The 18,523-nt window shown below is 44.6% G+C and overlaps 1 protein-coding gene across 1 annotated transcript in view; it reads left to right on the top strand.

The window, feature by feature from the left end:
- Positions 1-18,523, top strand: part of LOC117442591 (mucin-2-like) — an 81,188-nt gene that overhangs the window by 10,664 nt on the left and 52,001 nt on the right. The window contains exons 3-7 of the mRNA XM_034078562.2: positions 5,939-6,188; positions 6,356-6,658; positions 6,739-7,005; positions 7,486-7,749; positions 11,215-11,478. Coding sequence (XP_033934453.2) covers positions 5,939-6,188; positions 6,356-6,658; positions 6,739-7,005; positions 7,486-7,749; positions 11,215-11,478 — 1,348 coding nt within the window. The remainder of the gene's footprint in view (positions 1-5,938; positions 6,189-6,355; positions 6,659-6,738; positions 7,006-7,485; positions 7,750-11,214; positions 11,479-18,523) is intronic.

Genomic DNA, 18,523 nt, shown 5'->3' on the forward strand with positions numbered 1-18,523 from the left:
TTATTGAATTATTTGTGTTTTTGTTGAATAATGTTATTTGATGAAAACAATATTAAGAGTACATACTTTCATAGGGGGAAGTAGAAGGTCAATGATAGAAATATAGAATATAAAAAATCAAGAAGATACTGTAAGTGATCTCTACAATAAAATAGTTTAGTGCAAGATGTACAAAGATATTACTATGAGGATGTGCAAAACAGAACAACAAATTAACCTTTATTTAAACATTAAATAATACTTTAGATTAAGGTCTTCTTTCAAAAAAAAAAAAGCTTTAGGGGTATCTATCTACAGATAAATATTAAGCCTGACAAAGTCCTTAACATCTAATATATTGCTTTCCTGTAATTTTAACTATGTTGAAGCACTTATGTTAACTGATATTATACATTACATTACATTGCATTTAGCTGACGCTTTTATCCAAAGCGACTTACAATAAGTTCATTTGACCAGGAAGACATAACCTTGAAGAAAACAGAATCATATAAGTACATCAGGTTTCATAGAGCCAAACATTTCAAGTGCTACTCAACTGGCTGTAGATAAGCCAGACCTTTATTAGTATATAAGTGCTTTGTTAGCAGTTCTTTGTTAGTAATTATATCGCTGGAAGTGGAGTCGAAAGAGATGAGTTTTCAGTCTGCGCCGGAAGATGTGCAGGCTTTCTGCTGTCCTGATGTCAATGGGGAGCTCATTCCACCATTTTGGAGCCAGGATAGCAAACCCACGTGTTTTTGCTGATGGGAACGTGGGTCCCCCTCGCAGCGAGGGTGCAGCGAGTCGTTTGGCTGATGCAGAGCGTAGTGCATGCACTGGGGTGTACGGTTTAACCATGTCCTGGATGTAGGAAGGGCCAGATCCATTCGCAGCATGGTACGCAAGTACCAGTGTCTTGAAGTGGATTCTAGCAGTTACTGGAAGCCAGTGAAGTGAGCGGGGGAGCAGAGTGGTGTGGGAAAATGTAGGAAGGTTGAAGACCAGACGAGCCGCTGCATTCTGGATGAGCTGCAGAGGTCGGGTGGCACATGCAGGTAGACCAGCCAGGAGGGAGTTGCAGTAGTCTAGGCGTGAGATGACGAGAGTCTGGACCAGAACCTGCGTCGCTTTCTGGGTCAGCTGGGGACGCATCCTCCTGATGTTGTAAAGCGTGTATCTGCAGCAACGGGTTGTAGCAGCGATGTTTGCAGATCACACCCAGATTCTTTGCAGTCTGAGTAGGGGAAACAACAGAGGTGCCGATGTTGATTGTCAGGTCAAGAGTGGGACAATCTTTTCCTGGAAGGAAAAGCAGTTCAGTTTTGTCAAGGTTGAGCTTGAGGTGATGAGCAGACATCCACTGAGAGATGTCAGCTAGACAAGCAGAGATGCGTGCGACGACCTGGGTCTCTGAGCGGGGAAAGGACAGGATTCATTGGGTGTCGTCAGCGTAGCAGTGGTATGAAAGACCATGCGGGCTAATGACTGATCCGAGCGAGTTTGTGTACAGGGAGAAGAGGAGGGGACCAAGAACATAGCCCTGAGGGACCCCTGTAGTTAATTGGCAAGGGTCGGACTCGGACCCTCTCCAAGTGAACCTGTAGGTGCGGTCTTTGAGGTATGAGGTGAGGAGGGAAAGTGCAGAGCCTGAAGGAGGATCTGATGGTTCACCGTGTCGAATGCAGCAGACAGGTCCAACAGGATGATGACAGAGGAGAGGGATGCTGCTTTAGCCGTGTGCAGTTCCTCAGAGACAGCAAGGAGGGCAGTTTCTGTGGAGTGGCCTGCCTTGAAACCAGACTGATGCGGATCCAGAAGGTTGTTCTGATGGAGATAACAGGAAAGTTGTCTAAAGACAGCGCGTTCAAGTGTTTTAGACAGGAACGGGAGGAGAGAGACAGGCCTGTAGTTTATAACATCAGACGGGTCGAGAGTGGGTTTCTTCAGGAGAGGGTTTACTCTTGCCTCCTTGAGACTGTTTGGAAAGTGACCAGAAGTTAGAGAAGTGTTGATGAAATAAGTGAGAAACGGTAGAATATCAGGAGCGATAGTCTGAAGGAGGTTTGAAGGGATAGGGTCCAGAGGACAGGTGGTAGGGCGGGCAGAGGTAATGAGGGTAAGAACCTCACTTGGAGAGAGAGGGGAAATGGAGGTCAGTGTGTGGATGAAAGGAGGGTCTGGTGACCCAGCGGTGAGTAAAGGTGAGTCAGAAAAAGAAGAGCGAATATCGTCAACCTTTTTTTCAAAGTGGTTAACAAAGTCGCTTGACAGAAGTGAGGAGGGGGGGGGGCTTTAGGGGGGTCCAAGAGGGTGGAGAAGATGGAAAATAGTTTTTTAGGATTGGAATAGGAAGATTGGATCTTATCTTGAAAGAAAGTGCTTTTTGCCTGAGAGATGGAAGCAGAGAAAGAGAAGAGGAGAGCCTGATAGGTTAGGAGCTCGTCATGGTGTTTGGATTTCCACTGTTTCCGCTCTGCTGCCCGAAGGACGGTTCTATTAGCACGCAGTGCGTCATTTAGCCAAGGAGCAGGATGGGACTGACGAGCCTGCCGAGATGTGAGAAGACAGAGAGAGTCCAGAGAGGAGGAGAGAGTAGAGAGGAGAGTTATACATATGAATTATACTCTTATGTATGTAGATAGAATAAGAAATGTGCAGAATATGACAGTTTAATGGTGGAGGTACACACATATTGATAGATGTCTTGTAATGCACTGTTGAGGAATCTGTGACCCAAGTTTTTCATTCATTGCATAACTACACCGTAGTTGTGTATATGATATGTCAATAAACCTTTGAAAATCTTGACATCTTGAAAGGGATGTGCAAAATAGCCATAATATACAATGTGTAATGAACTATTAGTAGAAAATAACGAGTAATGAATATACTTTATAGAGATCTGCAGATACATGTTGAGTCTTCTCACCAACTATCAAATATCTCTCCTGATTGTTGGCACTTGACAATCACCTTCCCTGAATGTTACTCAGGTGTAACTAAAGTCTGATTTAAGGGTTGTTTATATTTCACATCATTAATCACAATCTGCAAAGTAACTCAAATAAATGTAGTGGAGTAAAAATACCAGGTTAACCTCTGAATTGTAGTGGAGTAGAATTACAAAGTAGCAATGAGCTGTCATGTGGGTAAATATTAATGCTGCGCATTATGGACACAAGCGATTTTCACTCATTTGTTAATTATATGTTTTACATTTGATAACACTAATGTGTTTCCTATCGCCTAAACCTCCAGGGCTGTACACAGTTTAATACTGTCAACTTCTAATTTTGGGGAAAACAAAACGTCTTTTAAAACTAAAATTCCCAGTAGAGACGTGCTATAGAGAACATGTTGCGAAACACAATAGCCAGCATGTGTAGTTCTGGGGGGGCATTCGAGTCCAGTTTTGAATAGTCTTCCGTGGTTTCGTTAACCCTAACCCTAACACCACATTTGGCGTCACAGAGATCTTCTGTTACTGTCCTTTCTTCTCAGAGGAAGTACAGAAACATGTAACTCTGGATTTGTTTTAATGTTTGAGGTGCAATAAACGACACAGCAGCTTTTTGGCATGTTAAAAGTATTATTTTCTGCCTCGCTCATGAGAGTAACAGCTGGCGAAATTACAGCCTCGCGTACTGATTTCAAATGTGTGCTCGAAAATGATATTTATAAATGATTATTATCATTTTTATAAGCAAGACAATACATGGCAAATATTTGTAGAAAATAAACGTGTTTGAGATACGTTCATAAGAAAAGTAACGTGGGAGAAAATAAGTTTCTCGCTAAACATAATTAAGAATGCAGTTTAGTTCTGTGGGAACGTAATTTTTAGGAGACAGGGTTGCGGGAGGGGACATTGACAGAGGATTACTCAAAAAGACAGTAAGTACAGTAAGTACTTCATAGTACTTGTTGTGGGAGTAGTTTCACTAGTAGGCTACTGAGTCCAACAGGATCGATCTCACGAATAACTATTGGCAGAAAAAAAAATAACAAACTCGAGAGACGGCTGAGTGACCGCAGTGCAGAATCGCTGTATAGTTGAAATCTCCTAACAATGTTGTCCATTTTAGACACAGGCCTATTATATTTCCAGCCCTCAATAACATTCATTATCTGGACTCAATATGTGTCTTGGCTGTTTTCTTTGTGAAAACAAATGGACCGTAGATCCACGGATTGACCGTCCTCATCTGTGCTCTTATTTTGAAAGACAACTTCCGGTAGCAGAATATGAAAAAACGGGGGGTTTTTTTGTTTCTTTTTTCTATTGATTTTCTTTTTTGTTTTGAGAAGTAGAAAATGAAAATCATACCGTTTTTTAAGTTTAGTAAATCCATTTTTGACCATGATAAAGAAAAACGCCTTGTATTTCAATTTTGGTTTTTCAATTTGAAAACGAAAATCAAATATCCAGTCGTTTATTGTTTTTGAATATCCATTTGTGAAAAGAAAATCCAATGACCAAAACATACACTGACCGGAAAGGCATTAAAACCATTTTAAAAACAGAAATGTTAATGGATATAACTCAATGGCAGCTCTGTACGCATATAAGCTGTTAGCTGTTCCTTAATTGGCTATGAAATGTTCAATCATCTATGAGGAAACAAACTCAGAAGAGCAAGAATCCTGCAGAGACATTAGCTTCAGTTAAGACTAACCTTTTTAATTGTGGCTACTAGAATGACCGACAGTTCAATTTGTTTACTCAAGCGTCAAATTGTGTGACAATCAGCGGTGAGGATCTCAGCCTGCCATCACTGACGTTGAATCAGAAAACCAAAACATCAGCCGTTAGCTGTTAGCCCTCAGAGCACACAGCTCCTCATATCTGTTCAGAAACTGGACAAAAGTTATACATGAACAAACCACAGACTTTCTGTGGCATGGCGAATACAGTCGCTGGTTTATTGATGTCTGTGTGGCGTTGTTGTGAGTTTGGACGGAGCAGCTACAACATTAGCTTAGCCTGATAGATCCAATCTCCATTCAGAAAAACAAGCATTTTAAAAGTGTTTACTCTGCCGTCTTGTACGGTCTTGCACACTTATTTTGGCATCATTTTGAAACGTGTATTACAATTAAATCACGGTAAAATGTGTTCATTTTGATGTAGTTGGTATCTACCATAGTATTTTCATGGATATAAGCCCCGCCCCCTGACCAGTGTGTCTTGTTTGAATAACGCGACTAAACACAGCTGACAGCCGCGGTGAAACTTGAGCGATTAGAGCGATGCTAATGGTGTGAACGCATCATTAGTGTTCGTCAGTATATCTGAAATGACTAGGTTAGATACGTTAGCTAGCTGGTTGACAGCAAGGAGTCATGTGATCACATTGTTAAAATAAGCCAATAAATAATTTTAGGTACATTTCCAACAACAGTGACAGTTGGCCGACTAAAAAATAAACATCAATAAATCAGAAGAAAGAAAAAATAATAATAATACATTTCTTTTAATGTAGTCGTTATTATTACTATTATTGTTATTGTTGTATTTTAATCTTTTTCTTCTTTTTTTTAAATTGTTTGGGGGACAATGCACATTGATGAACACTTTAAACAAATAATGCTTCAAATGTAAATATGCCGGATTTTAGCTTTGAGCTCATTTCCATCCGCAGTCCGTCACATACAACATTTAATATGACATTTATAAACATATCAAAAATAAATACATGATATGCAGAAAGAGCAAGAGAAGCATATACAAGCATTTAAGACATGGCAGTACAATATAGCAGCTATGACATATAAAGGGCAAGAGGTGATACCCCTGTGTTAAAGTGCATTTAGTGGTGATTGCACATCTGTTTGTTTCTCAACCATTCTTTTAGTTGACCTTTAAAACTATTGAGTGTGGGACAATCCCATATCTCAGTTGTTGTATTTTGATCAATGAATTAGTTACTAAGTGAGTAGTCTCACCTTGTTTCAGGTGTCCCGCTGCTCAGTCAACTTCTCCAACATCAGCTGGAGCTCCGGTGCTGTGTCAGTATCCTTCAGCACCCCTGGACCCTCCTGTAGCTTCAGCCTGATCACCGGGGAGCCCCTCCGACCCACTCCCTGCAACCCAGACCAGGGGGGCTTCACCTGCCGGGTCACAGGTCTGAGTCCCGGGACCCGGTACTGGGTAACGGTGATCTCAGAGCAGGACGGAGAGAGGGGCAGCACGATGGTGCGCACAGGTAACATAACATTATTTATAATATTATTATAAATAATATACCTGTCTTATCAGTTTAAAAACGCTTATGAACTCTATATCAGTTCACATACACAGCCATTATTGCCCTGTATTTTGATATAGATATATTATGATATTCTATATATTTGATCTAATGTCCCCCTGCAGCACCTCTTCCTGTGCAGAAGCTGATGGTCCGTCATGCTGATGAAACGGCGCTGAGCGTCCTGTGGAGCCCCCCTCCCGGGGAGTGGGACGGCTTCACGGTCGTCCTCCGACAGGCTGACCCCCATCAGATGGACCCTTCCCTCCCTCAGGTGGCCCCTGCCCCAATGGAGGTGTGGAGGCTCCTCCCCCGGGAGGCCAAAGAATTTACCTTTACCACCCTGACCTCAGGAGAGCTGTACACCGTCACCGTGACGACCAACAGCGGCAACCTGAGCAGCTCAGCCTCCGTCAGAGCATACACCCGTACGTAGCGCACACTCTGATATATTGTTAGCAGTCAGATAGCATGGTGCAGTCAGCTGACCCCCGCTGTGTGTCCTCAGGTCCGGCCCAGGTCTCTCGGCTTCTGCTGGGGGTTCAGAGCAGCACCGACAGCCTGCAGGCCAGCTGGCAGCGAGCCTCCGGAGTTCTGGACTCGTACCGCATTCTGCTGGTCAGCGACAGCAGCGTCATCAAGAATGAGAGCGTGGCGGCGGACGCCACCAGCACCACCTTCCACCTCCTGAGGCCCGGCGCCCTCTACAGGGCGGTGCTGACCACCGTCAGGGCCGGACTCAGCTCCAGGCAGATGGTCGCAGAGGGACACACCAGTGAGCATAATCTCAGTCCAAAGTGTGCCAAGATTTTGGAGTTATTATATTTAGTTTTTTTAAGTTAGACCATCTGGTATCGAACATTTTACTGCGTTCCCTCAGTGACGGAAACTGAATGAAATATAATATGGGCACAGGAGGGAGAATAATAGTTCATGTTTGTTGCAGTGGGATCTTATTTCACACAGTTAAATGCAAATACATTTTTATCTTTTATATAATGTGAATTTCTTACTCTCACTGTTAAAATAAACCTACCATTACAATTATAGATTGTTAATTTCTTTGTAAGTGGGCAAACATACCAAATCTGGAAGGGATCAAATACTTATTTCCTCCACTGTAGATCAGAAAAAAATTCACTTAAATGCGGCTCCTACATTAAATATAATATTAGCACAAGATGGATGAATAATTCTTCTTGAATAATAGTTAAGAGCAGCCAGAGGATTTAAACAGATCCAAATCTCCCCCCAGTGCCAGCTGCAGTGGGCGAGGTGACGGTCAGTAACAACGGGCGACCGGACTTCCTGTCTGTGTCGTGGCGAGCGCCCCCCGGCGAGGTGGACGGTTACCTGGTGACGCTGAGCGACTCTGAGAGGACGATCCACACTGTGCCCGTCTCCAAGGCCAGCAACGAGTGTGTGTTCAGCTCGCTGGAGTCCGGACGCCTCTACACCGTCAGCATCGCCTCCCGCAGTGGCAGCAAGTACAACACCACCCGCGTCCAAGAGAGGACCCGTACGTACTGAATACTACGTCACATGCTACATCACATGCTACATCACATGCTACATCACATGCTACATCATATGCTACATCACATGCTACATTACATGCTATATCATATGCTACATCACATGCTACATCACATGCTACATCATATGCTACATCACATACATCACATGCTAAATCACATGCTACATCACATGCTACATGATATGCTACATCACATACATCACATGCTACATCACTAGATACTACATCACTACATACCAGAGGTGGGACCAAGTCATTGTTTTGCAAGTCCGAGTCAAGTCTCAAGTCTTTGCGCTCAAGTCCAAGTCAAGTCTCAAGTCAGGATGGGCAAGTTCAAGTCAAGTCCAAGTCCTAAACTTTGACAACACGAGTCTTAAACAAGTCATTATGTGCTTTTCACGAAATGTAATGATATCGATCAACAGAATAATACTTAATAATCTTCATCCTCACAATCATTTAATGTATGTTAATATATATATAATATATATATGTTCGCCGAATTGACATGAAAGCACTCATAAATGTAGTTTCATCCACTTGAGTTTACAACTATAAAGATAATCGGTTTGTTTTCATATCACATCTGACGGGAGGAAATGCTCACGGTTCTCACTTCCGATTTTTAATCCTAATTTAATCATCATCTTCACGATCATTTATGTTTATGTTCGCCGAATTGACATGAAAGCACTGACAAATATGAATATACTGTAGTCAACTTCATTAACACGTTATTAACTTGCCCAAACTCCGTAATTCACTAAAAAGAGGTTTATTTCTAATGAAGCCTTGTCATCTCACCACGGGCAAACAGGCTATAATATTATACTATTGTTAATAGTTTACTGTATTATTAGTGTTTAATATCACTGCTATAACAATGACACATTGAGTTCATTGTTGTGCAATGTTCAAATCAGACCGTTTTTTTGTTTTTAATAGTCTGAATGAAACGACAGCTCTCAGCTGTGTCTTTACACACCTAATGGCCCATCAGCCATGGCCCCCACCCCCCTCTGAGTGAAAAGCTTACAGTTAGCTGTCTTTGTGTATTGCAACCAGGGAGAGCAGTGATGGACGCTGCCACAATGAAACTCATATGAAATAAACAGCTGATTCCTCACACACACAGTAGCCTGTTGTTTCTATGCATAACATAGTGAGAAACATAACTCTGGTTAATTATTATATAACTTATTTTCTCCATAAAAGCTGGTGAGTTGAAAGCAATACGGGAATTGTGATGCCGTGGCTTTATCTGACAGCATACTTAGATGTATGGCCCGGGACACACATATGTATTTGGATATGTTTTAAACAAGTTTAAATAAAAGGCTGGAGTGTTTCTTGCTCTTCCAGGTACAACAAGTGGGAGCGCGGTGCAAAGTCTCTAGATAGAATACGGCGCTGGGTTGTTGTTGTTCTTGTTATAGCCTACATCATGTAGTCCGCTGTATAGAAAACTGTAGTTTCCCCACAGCAGCAGACGCACATTCATGACGTCCGCTGGCGCATCATACATACGTCGATAGTGAAAGTGCAGTCGGATTCTCTAAAGTACCGCAGTCTCTTCTCCTAAATCCTTTTGAATTCTCCTTTCCACTAACCCTGAAACGGTGTGACAAAGCTCTACCATCCCCCCTCTGTTAACAAGAGATAGTAGCCTATGTTGCGGACTCTTTGTTTAAAACAAATTGCCCATCGGAATGTGTGGAGAAAGTCTCCCAAGGGGGATGGGAGACTTCTTATTTTTGTCACATTCCGATGGACTATCGGAATGACATGCAGGGCAGCATTGCTGGTCTGAAAGGGTCTCTGGAAATATCAAACATTTAATTAAAGTTTTAAAAACAGTGACAGGTTAAAATCAGAGGTGGAAGAAGTATTCCGATTATTTACCTCGGTAAAAATACGTGTTAGAAGCAAATGTCCTGCATTCAAAATCGTCAAAGAAAAGTATTATCATCTGAAAGTAAAATGAATCATTATGTGATTAGTATTAAATACATATCATTTGTACAACTTATATTTAGAAATACTCCATTGTAATTATTGATGCGTAAATGTGTTCATCCATTCAATGTGGCATCTAATATAATGGGGTTAATGTATGATATTACTTAATAATACAATACATTACTGTATAATACGTGATAATGCATGAGTTGATCTACTTCGATGTACTGTACTGTGTACGCAAACATTTACATTATTATGATTATTTAATATATAAAAATTATATATTATTGAATTACAATTAAGATAATAAGATTAGATATACTTTATTTGATCTAAAATATTGATGTTTTCTCGTTATAGTAGCCTGTGAAAACCATAACAAATAAGTGATTAAATGCTACAGTATTCAGCAAACACAACTGCAGAGCTGCAAATATTGCAAACAGACTAAGTTCTACAACACCCAGTTGTCTTTGTGTATTTGTGAATGAAGCGCCATCTCATGGTTAAATCCTGTAATTGAACAAATGGGGACATTTGGCAACGCCCTCTAGCAATTTGGCAACGCCCCCAGCCACTGGGATCTGCTGGGTTTTTGGTTGGAATCCGCTGGGTGGAGTCCTATCTGGAGTGCTACATCTGCAAATACTACATCACTAAACATCACTGAATACTACATCACCTAATACTACATCACTAAACATCACTGAATACTACATCACTAAACATCACTGAATACTACGTCACTAAACATCACTGAATACTACATCACTAAACATCACTAAATACTACATCACTAAACATCACTAAATGCTACATCACTAAACATCACTGAATACTACATCACTAAACATCACTGAATACTACGTCACTAAACATCACTGAATACTACATCACTAAACATCACTGAATACTACATCACTAAACATCACTGAATACTACGTCACTAAACATCACTAAATGCTACATCACTAAACATCACTGAATACTACATCACTAAACATCACTGAATACTACGTCACTAAACATCACTGAATACTACATCACTAAACATCACTGAATACTACATCACTAAACATCACTGAATACTACGTCACTAAACATCACTGAATACTACATCACTAAACATCACTAAATACTACATCACTAAACATCACTAAATGCTACATCACTAAACATCACTGAATACTACATCACTAAACATCACTGAATACTACGTCACTAAACATCACTGAATACTACATCACTAAACATCACTGAATACTACATCACTAAACATCACTGAATACTACGTCACTAAACATCACTGAATACTACATCACTAAATATCACTAAATACTATATCACTAAACATCACTGAATACTACATCACTAAACATCAGTAAAGTACTATGTCACTGAATACTACATCACTAAACAACACTAAAGTACTATGTCACTGAATACTACATCACTAAATATCACTGAACACTACGCCCCCCTCAGAGCCGGCCCCCGTCGAGAACCCCACGGCGACCCACGTTGCCCGTGGCGACTACCTGAAGGTGTACTGGCGCCCCGCGGCGGGAGACTTGGACCGGTACCAGGTCTTCATCAAACACAACAACGTGCTCCTGCAGAACCAGACGGTGCTGAAGGACCAGAACCAGTGTGTGTTCACCGGCCTGGAGCCCGGCAGGCTGTACACAGTTCTGGTCCAGACCTGGAGCGGGAGGTACCAGAGCAGCAGCTCCACCCACGGCCGCACCTGTGAGTACCTCTTTATATTACACAGGTCTCAGTGGGTCACGAGTCTCAACCCTGCATTTCAATAGGCAGGAAGACTCTGCTGATTGCGTGAAGTACAAACAGCGTGACTTAGTAATCCTTCCCTCAGCTAAAATTCACTCAAATACCGCATTTCAAATCTGAAGAACTCAGTGTGCATCTAGACCGGGTGACGACACTACCTATTGAATCAGCAATCACTGTAAGTTATATCCTTGTTAAATAGACTTCTCTGTTTCATTTATTCTACTCTGTATAATTGTTCTGTAGTTATTGTAGCTAAAACTGCACTTTTGAGAGATTTTAAATCTCAGATCTGCTCAACAGATCCTGTTACACAGGTCTCACTGGGTCACGCCTCTCAACCCTGCATTACAATAGGCAGGACGACTCTGCTGTCGCCCATCAGCTGTAGAGAGTTAACTAATCAGAGGGGCGTGGCCCCACAGCTGTGAGAACTCAGTAATCAGGTGTCCATTTTAGGTAGCTCTTTCCTGGAGCGTCAGACAGACGAAGACTGACAAAGACATTGGAGTCCTGTGGGAGTCACGAGGGAGGCAAAGAGGAGACAAATCCTACTTTGATTGAGCTACAGTAAGTAGCTCTAGTATTTTATTTTATTTAGTTTTTTAGCCCCTCATGCTATAATCATGTGTATTTTCTCCATTCCTGTCCATGTGTCTACTCGCAATTATCACTGGCCCCGTGTATCTCCTAATCGATATAACCGGCCTACTCTCGTCTATCCCACATGCTCCACTGAGATCCAACATATAGTTTCAGGTGGCCTGTGGAACTGCCAGTCAGCTGTTCCTAAGGCTGACTTCATCTCTGGCTCCGCCTCCATCTCTGGCTACGCCTCCCTGCAGTCTCTGGATTTCCTTGCTCTCACTGAGACCTGGATTACTCCATCCAACACATCCACCCCAGCAGCTCTCTCCACAGCATATTCCTTCTCCCATACACCCAGACCCACTGGCAGAGGAGGTGGCACTGGTCTCCTGCTCTCTCCCAAATGGAGCTTTTCCCTCTTCAAGCTACCTAACTTCACGCTTTCCACCTTTGAATTCCATGCCGTCACAGTAACCCATCCTATACAATTAACCATTGTTGTTCTCTACCGTCCACCAGGCGCCTTGGGGGACTTCTTGGAGGAATTACACTGAAAAAAAAACTATTTTCCATCTTCTCCACCCTCTTGGACCGAGTCCGACCCTTGTCAATTAACTACAGGGGTCCCTCAGGGCTCTGTTAGTGGTCCCCTCCTCTTCTCTCTGTACACAAACTCATTCGTATCAGTCAGTAGCCCGCATGGTTTTTCATAGCGCTGCTACGCTGACGACACCCAATTAAGATAAGATAAGATGGACTTTTATTAATCCCTCGTGGGGAAATTGTTTCTCTGCATTTGACACATCCTAGTGTTAGGAGCAGTGTGCTGCCATTTTGAACGGTGCCCGGGGAGCAGTGTGGGGAACGGTGCCTTGCTCAGGGACACCTCGGTAGCACTTGGTCTTGCCGGGACTTGAACTGGTGACCTTCCAGTTGCCAAGCCAAGTCCCTATTTACTTCGCCACCACCGCCCCACATTAATGCTGTCCTTTCCCCACTCAGAGACCCAGGTCGTTGCACGCATCTCTGCTGTCTAGCTGACATCTCTCAGTGAATGTCTGCTCACCACCTCAAGCGCAACCTTGACAAGACTGAACTGCTTTTCCTTCCGGGTAAAGATTGTCCCACTCTTGACCTGACTATCAACATCGGCACCTCTGTTGTTTCCCCGACTCAGAGGGCAAGGAATCTGGGTGTGACCCTAGATAATCAATCAATCAATCAATGTTTATTTATATAGCCCAATATCACAAATGTTACATTTTTCTCAGTGGTCTTCACAGTGTGTACAGAATATCAGTATGACAATACGACACCCTCTGTCCTTAGACCCTCTGTCCTCAGACCCTCTGTCCTTAGACCCTCACATCGTACAAGGAAAAACTTCCGGAGAAAACCCACAGTTTAAAGGGAACATGGAGAAACCTCAGGGAGAGCAACAGAGGAGGGATCCCTCTCCAGGACGGACAGACTGCAATAGATGCCGTGTGTAAATTGAAAAGATAATACATTTGCAACATAGGTAGTCCAGATGTTTGGAAATGCATGTGTGTATAATAGGAAGATGAATCCACGAGGATATCCATCCAGGACCGATGATCCAGGACCACAGCCACGACTCAAGATCCAGGGCTCGCGATCCAGGACACAGGACCGCAGGATCTTCCATGACTCCGGATCCCGGCGTATATAGACCCCAAAAAGAAAGAAATTTGGGGAAGCTGGGTTAATGGGAACATGAGAGGACACAGGTATAGACAGAGAGAAGGAAGAAGTAAGATGTCCCCCGACAAACTAAGCCTATATCAGCAAAACTAGGGGCTGAATCTAATCAGCCCTAACTATAAGCTTTATCAAAAAGGAAGGTCTTAAGCGCACTCTTAAAAACGGATAGGGTGTCTGCCGCCCGAACACAAACTGGAAGCTGATTCCACAAATGTGGAGCTTGATAAGAAAAGGCTCTGGCTCCCATTGTACTTTTAGAGACTCTTGGAACAACCTGTCCTTCACTGCAAACATCGCTGCTACAACCCGCTGCTGCAGATACACGCTTTACAACATCAGGAGGATGCGTCCCCAGCTGACCCAGAAAGCCATGCAGGTTCTGGTCCAGGCTCTCGTCATCTCACGCTAGACTACTGCAACTCCCTCCTGGCTGGTCTACCTGCATGTGCCATCCGACCTCTGCAGCTCATCCAGAATGCAGCTGCTCGTCTGGTCTTCAACCTTCCTGAATGAAGCTGGGTTAATCGGAACATGAGAGTACACAGGTATAGACAGAGAGAAGGAAGAAGTAAGATGTCCCCCGACTAATAAAGGACTGACTTATCTAAAGCCAGTTGAGTAGCACTTGAAATGTTTGGCTCTATGAAACCTGATGTACTTATATGATTCTGTTTTCTTCAAGGTTGTGTCTTCCTGGTCGAATGTACTTATTGTAAGTCGCTTTGGATAAAAGCGTCAGGTAAATGCAATGTAATGTAATTTGTCTATCTATCTTTTTTAAATCTACACATACAACTCACTTCTTCTCCCTGGCCTTCTAGTCTGAGCGGAGCACGACTCCTGACATTTCCCTGTATGTGATTTTTTATTTGTGCTGTTGTATTTGTTGTAAAGTGTTTTTATTGTAAAGTGTTTTTATTTTATGTACAGCACTTTGGCTCGACCAAAACTCGTTTTAAAAATGTGTTATATAAATAAAACATGATTTGATATCTATCTGTCTATCTATCCATCTATCATCTATCTATCCGTCCATATATCCATCTATCTATCATCTATTTATCTATCTATCCATCTATCCATCTATCTATCCATATATCCATCTATCTATCTATCTATCTATCCATCTATCTATCCATCTATCTATCTATCCATATATCCATCTATCTATCCATCTATCTATCCATCTATCCATCTATCTATCCATATATCATAGAGTGGGACGTGAGAGGACGCTGGCGTTGCTTGTTCGCCGCTTCTCCGTCTGCGTTTTAACTTCTCTTGCCTTTTAACTTCTCTTGCCTTGAAAAAAGTGTTCGTTTTGACTGCTGGATCAGATATAGCCTACTGTTCTGTCATAACTGTGTGATGATCGCGTTGTTCAGTTTTTCATCCGGCTACTCACCATTTCTGTGGATCAGCTGTCTGGGGCTAGCTACCTGTCAGCTGTTAGCATCGACAGCCGCCAAATCCCGTTTTCCCCTGGGTTTTTGGCTCGGACTTCCACCTCTCTCGCCACCTGGATTATCCCTAAACCGGATTGACTGTTGCCTCGAGGGCCGAACTGTCCGTGAGTTGGCTCCGATCATTGCACCGCGGAGTGCTGTTGCCCGAGGCTCGGTAGCTGGCCGGTTAACTGCTAGCCGGTTAGCTGCTGTGGATATGGTGCTTCAATACTCCGCTCTCCAACTTCGGAGTTTTTTCAGTTCTGCTGCATCAGTCTGCCTGGATACCATCAGATCATCAGGACTCTTGCAGCGCCCCCGCTACATACACAGATCATCCCGCTACAAATGTATTCACACAAAAGCTAGTATTCCTGTGGTACAATCGGCTCTGCACTTCCGTGTTGCTTGTCGACGTCATCTAAACACACGTCACGTGCGCACCAGCTGTTTGAAGCCCCTGGCCTGCTCTGACAGTAGCACTCCTCCTGTCTCCTCTGCAGCCACCTTCATGCTGCTCAATACCCGCTCCCTCAATAATAAAGCATTACTCATCCATGACATCATCATTGATAAGAAACTTGATTTCTTATGTTTAACGGAGACATGGCAGAACCAGCAGGATTTCTTCGCTCTCAACCAAGCTACTCCCCCAGGCTATGTTTACCTCCATAAACCTCGCTCCACGTGCCGCGGCGGCGGGCTGGCTGTTATCCACCGAGCAGGTATCCGGGTCAGGGAGATTCCCTCTCCCAATATCACATCATTTGAGTGTATTACATTCTCGCTCTCCGGATCACCTCTACTCCAGGTTGCCCTGATTTACCGCCCCCTCCAAAGCTCCCACCACCTTCATGTCCGAGCTGAGTGAGCTTCTGTCCTCCCTCTGCTCTAAATCACCTTCCACCTATCTGCTGGGAGATTTTAACATCCACGTCGACTCCACCAGCTGTAGCTTTGCCGCAGAATTTCTGTCACTTCTGGACTGCCTCAACATAACACAGCATGTCCAGGGCCCCACCCACTCCAAAGGTCACACGCTGGATCTAGTCTGCTCCACTGGTGCCCCCCCTCGCATCTGCAGCGCCTAGACCTGGCAGTATCAGACCACCATGCCATCATCTTCACCATCCCCATCCCCCTGCCCAAGCAGCGCCCCAGGCGCACAATCACCTTCAGAGACACCAAATCAGTGAGTGCATCAGCCCTATCAGACCTCCTCATAACCCACATGGCCCCGGCTCTCTCCGACACCTCGCCGGACGTGTTGGTGGCCCGCTACAACACTGCCCTCTCTCTCAGCCTGGACTCTCTGGCTCCCCTCAGAAGCCGGACGGTGTCTTTTCTCCGCCCGGCACCATGGTTCACCTCTGATCTTCGTACAATGAAGCAAACTGGGCGTCGGTTGGAGCGGCTTTCCAGACGAACTGGCCTCACCGTCCACCGTATGGCCCTGGTGGACCATGTAAGGTCCTACAAGGAGGCTCTCTCCAAGACCAAGACCGCCTACTACTCCTCCCTCATCACCTCACAACAAAATCACCCCAGATCCTTGTTCTCCACCATCAACCGACTGCTCCGCCCCCTCCCTGCCACGCACACTGCTGAAGCTCCTGACCTCTGCTCCAAATTCCTCAACTTTTTTCAGGCTAAGGTGATCTCCATTCATCAACAACTCCTGGTGCCCGCCCCCTCCCCCTCTCTGCACTGGCCCCTGACACAGAAATGCACACTCCCAGCTCAACCCCTCAATCCCCAATGCTCTCTCTCCTCCTTCTCCCCAGTGGATGTTCCACTGGTCTCGAAGCTGGTGACCAATGCTAAGGCCTCCACCTGCTCCCTTGACCCCATGCCCACGGTGCTGGTCAAGGCCTGCCTTCCCACCCTCTGCCCCATCATAACAGACATCATCAACTCCTCTCTGTCATCTGGAATAGTTCCCTCCTGCTTCAAAACCGCCTCCATCACTCCCATCCTCAAGAAGCCTGGTTTGGACCCTGAGGAGCTGAACAACTACCGACCGATCTCCAACCTTCCTTTCCTTAGCAAAACCTTGGAAAGAGCTGTCGCCACCCAGCTTCATCAACATCTGTCCAACCATGAGCTCTACGAACCCCTACAGTCAGCCTACAGAGCACATCACAGCACAGAGACCGCCCTCCTCAAGATCACTAATGACCTCCTTCTCGCTGCTGACTCCGGACAAATCAGTATTCTCATCCTCCTCGACCTCTCTGCCGCTTTTGACACTGTTTCTCATACAGTCCTCCTGAAATGCCTCTCTGACAACCTTGGCATCACTGGCACAGCTCTGTCATGGTTTCAGTCCTATCTATCAACCAGGTCTCAGTTTGTTAGCATCAGCGGCTCATCCTCCCCCTCGGCCCCAGTCAACCATGGTGTCCCCCAAGGCTCTGTGCTTGGTCCCTTACTTTTCACCATTTACATGCTCCCCCTTGGCCAGATCATACGTCAATTCGGTCTCAATTTCCACTGCTACGCTGACGACACTCAGCTCTATCTCAGCACCTCACCATCCGCCCAGCTCCCTCCACAGTCTTTGGTCAACTGTCTCCATGCCATAAAAACCTGGATGACAGCAAATCTACTCAAACTCAACAGTAAGAAGACTGAGCTCATGGTTGTGGCCCCCAAAGCACTGCTCCGGAAGGTTGGGGATCTCCTCCTCCACATTGACGGCTGTTCCATCTCCCCGTCTCCCGAAGTCCGTAACCTGGGTGTCATCCTTGACTCCACTCTCTCATTTCAGTCACACATCAAATCCGTCACTAAGTCTGCCTTCTATCACCTCAGGAACATCTCCCGTCTACGACCATCACTCTCTGATTCCGTGGCCGAAACCCTCATTCATGCATTCGTCTCCTCCCGGTTGGATTACTGCAACGGAGTCCTGTTCGGGGTTCCCAGTAAAGCCCTGGACAGGCTCCAGTATGTGCAGAACTCGGCTGCCAGGGTGCTCACTCACACCAAGCCCTGGCAGCACATTACCCCCACCCTGATCCACCTCCACTGGCTCCCAGTCAAGCACCGTATCACCTATAAACTCCTTCTTCTGACTTACAAATCCCTCCATGCCCTCGCCCCCCAATACCTGTCTGACCTTCTCCGCTACCACACTCCATCCCGGAAGCTAAGATCATCTGGACAGGACCTCCTCTCCACCCCCCGCACCAGGTTGCGGACTTTTGGTGACAGAGCCTTCAGTGTGGCATCCCCCACCCTCT

This window comes from Pseudochaenichthys georgianus, unplaced genomic scaffold, assembly GCF_902827115.2.
Source record: "Pseudochaenichthys georgianus unplaced genomic scaffold, fPseGeo1.2 scaffold_445_arrow_ctg1, whole genome shotgun sequence".
Classification (NCBI taxonomy): Eukaryota; Metazoa; Chordata; class Actinopteri; order Perciformes; family Channichthyidae; genus Pseudochaenichthys; species Pseudochaenichthys georgianus.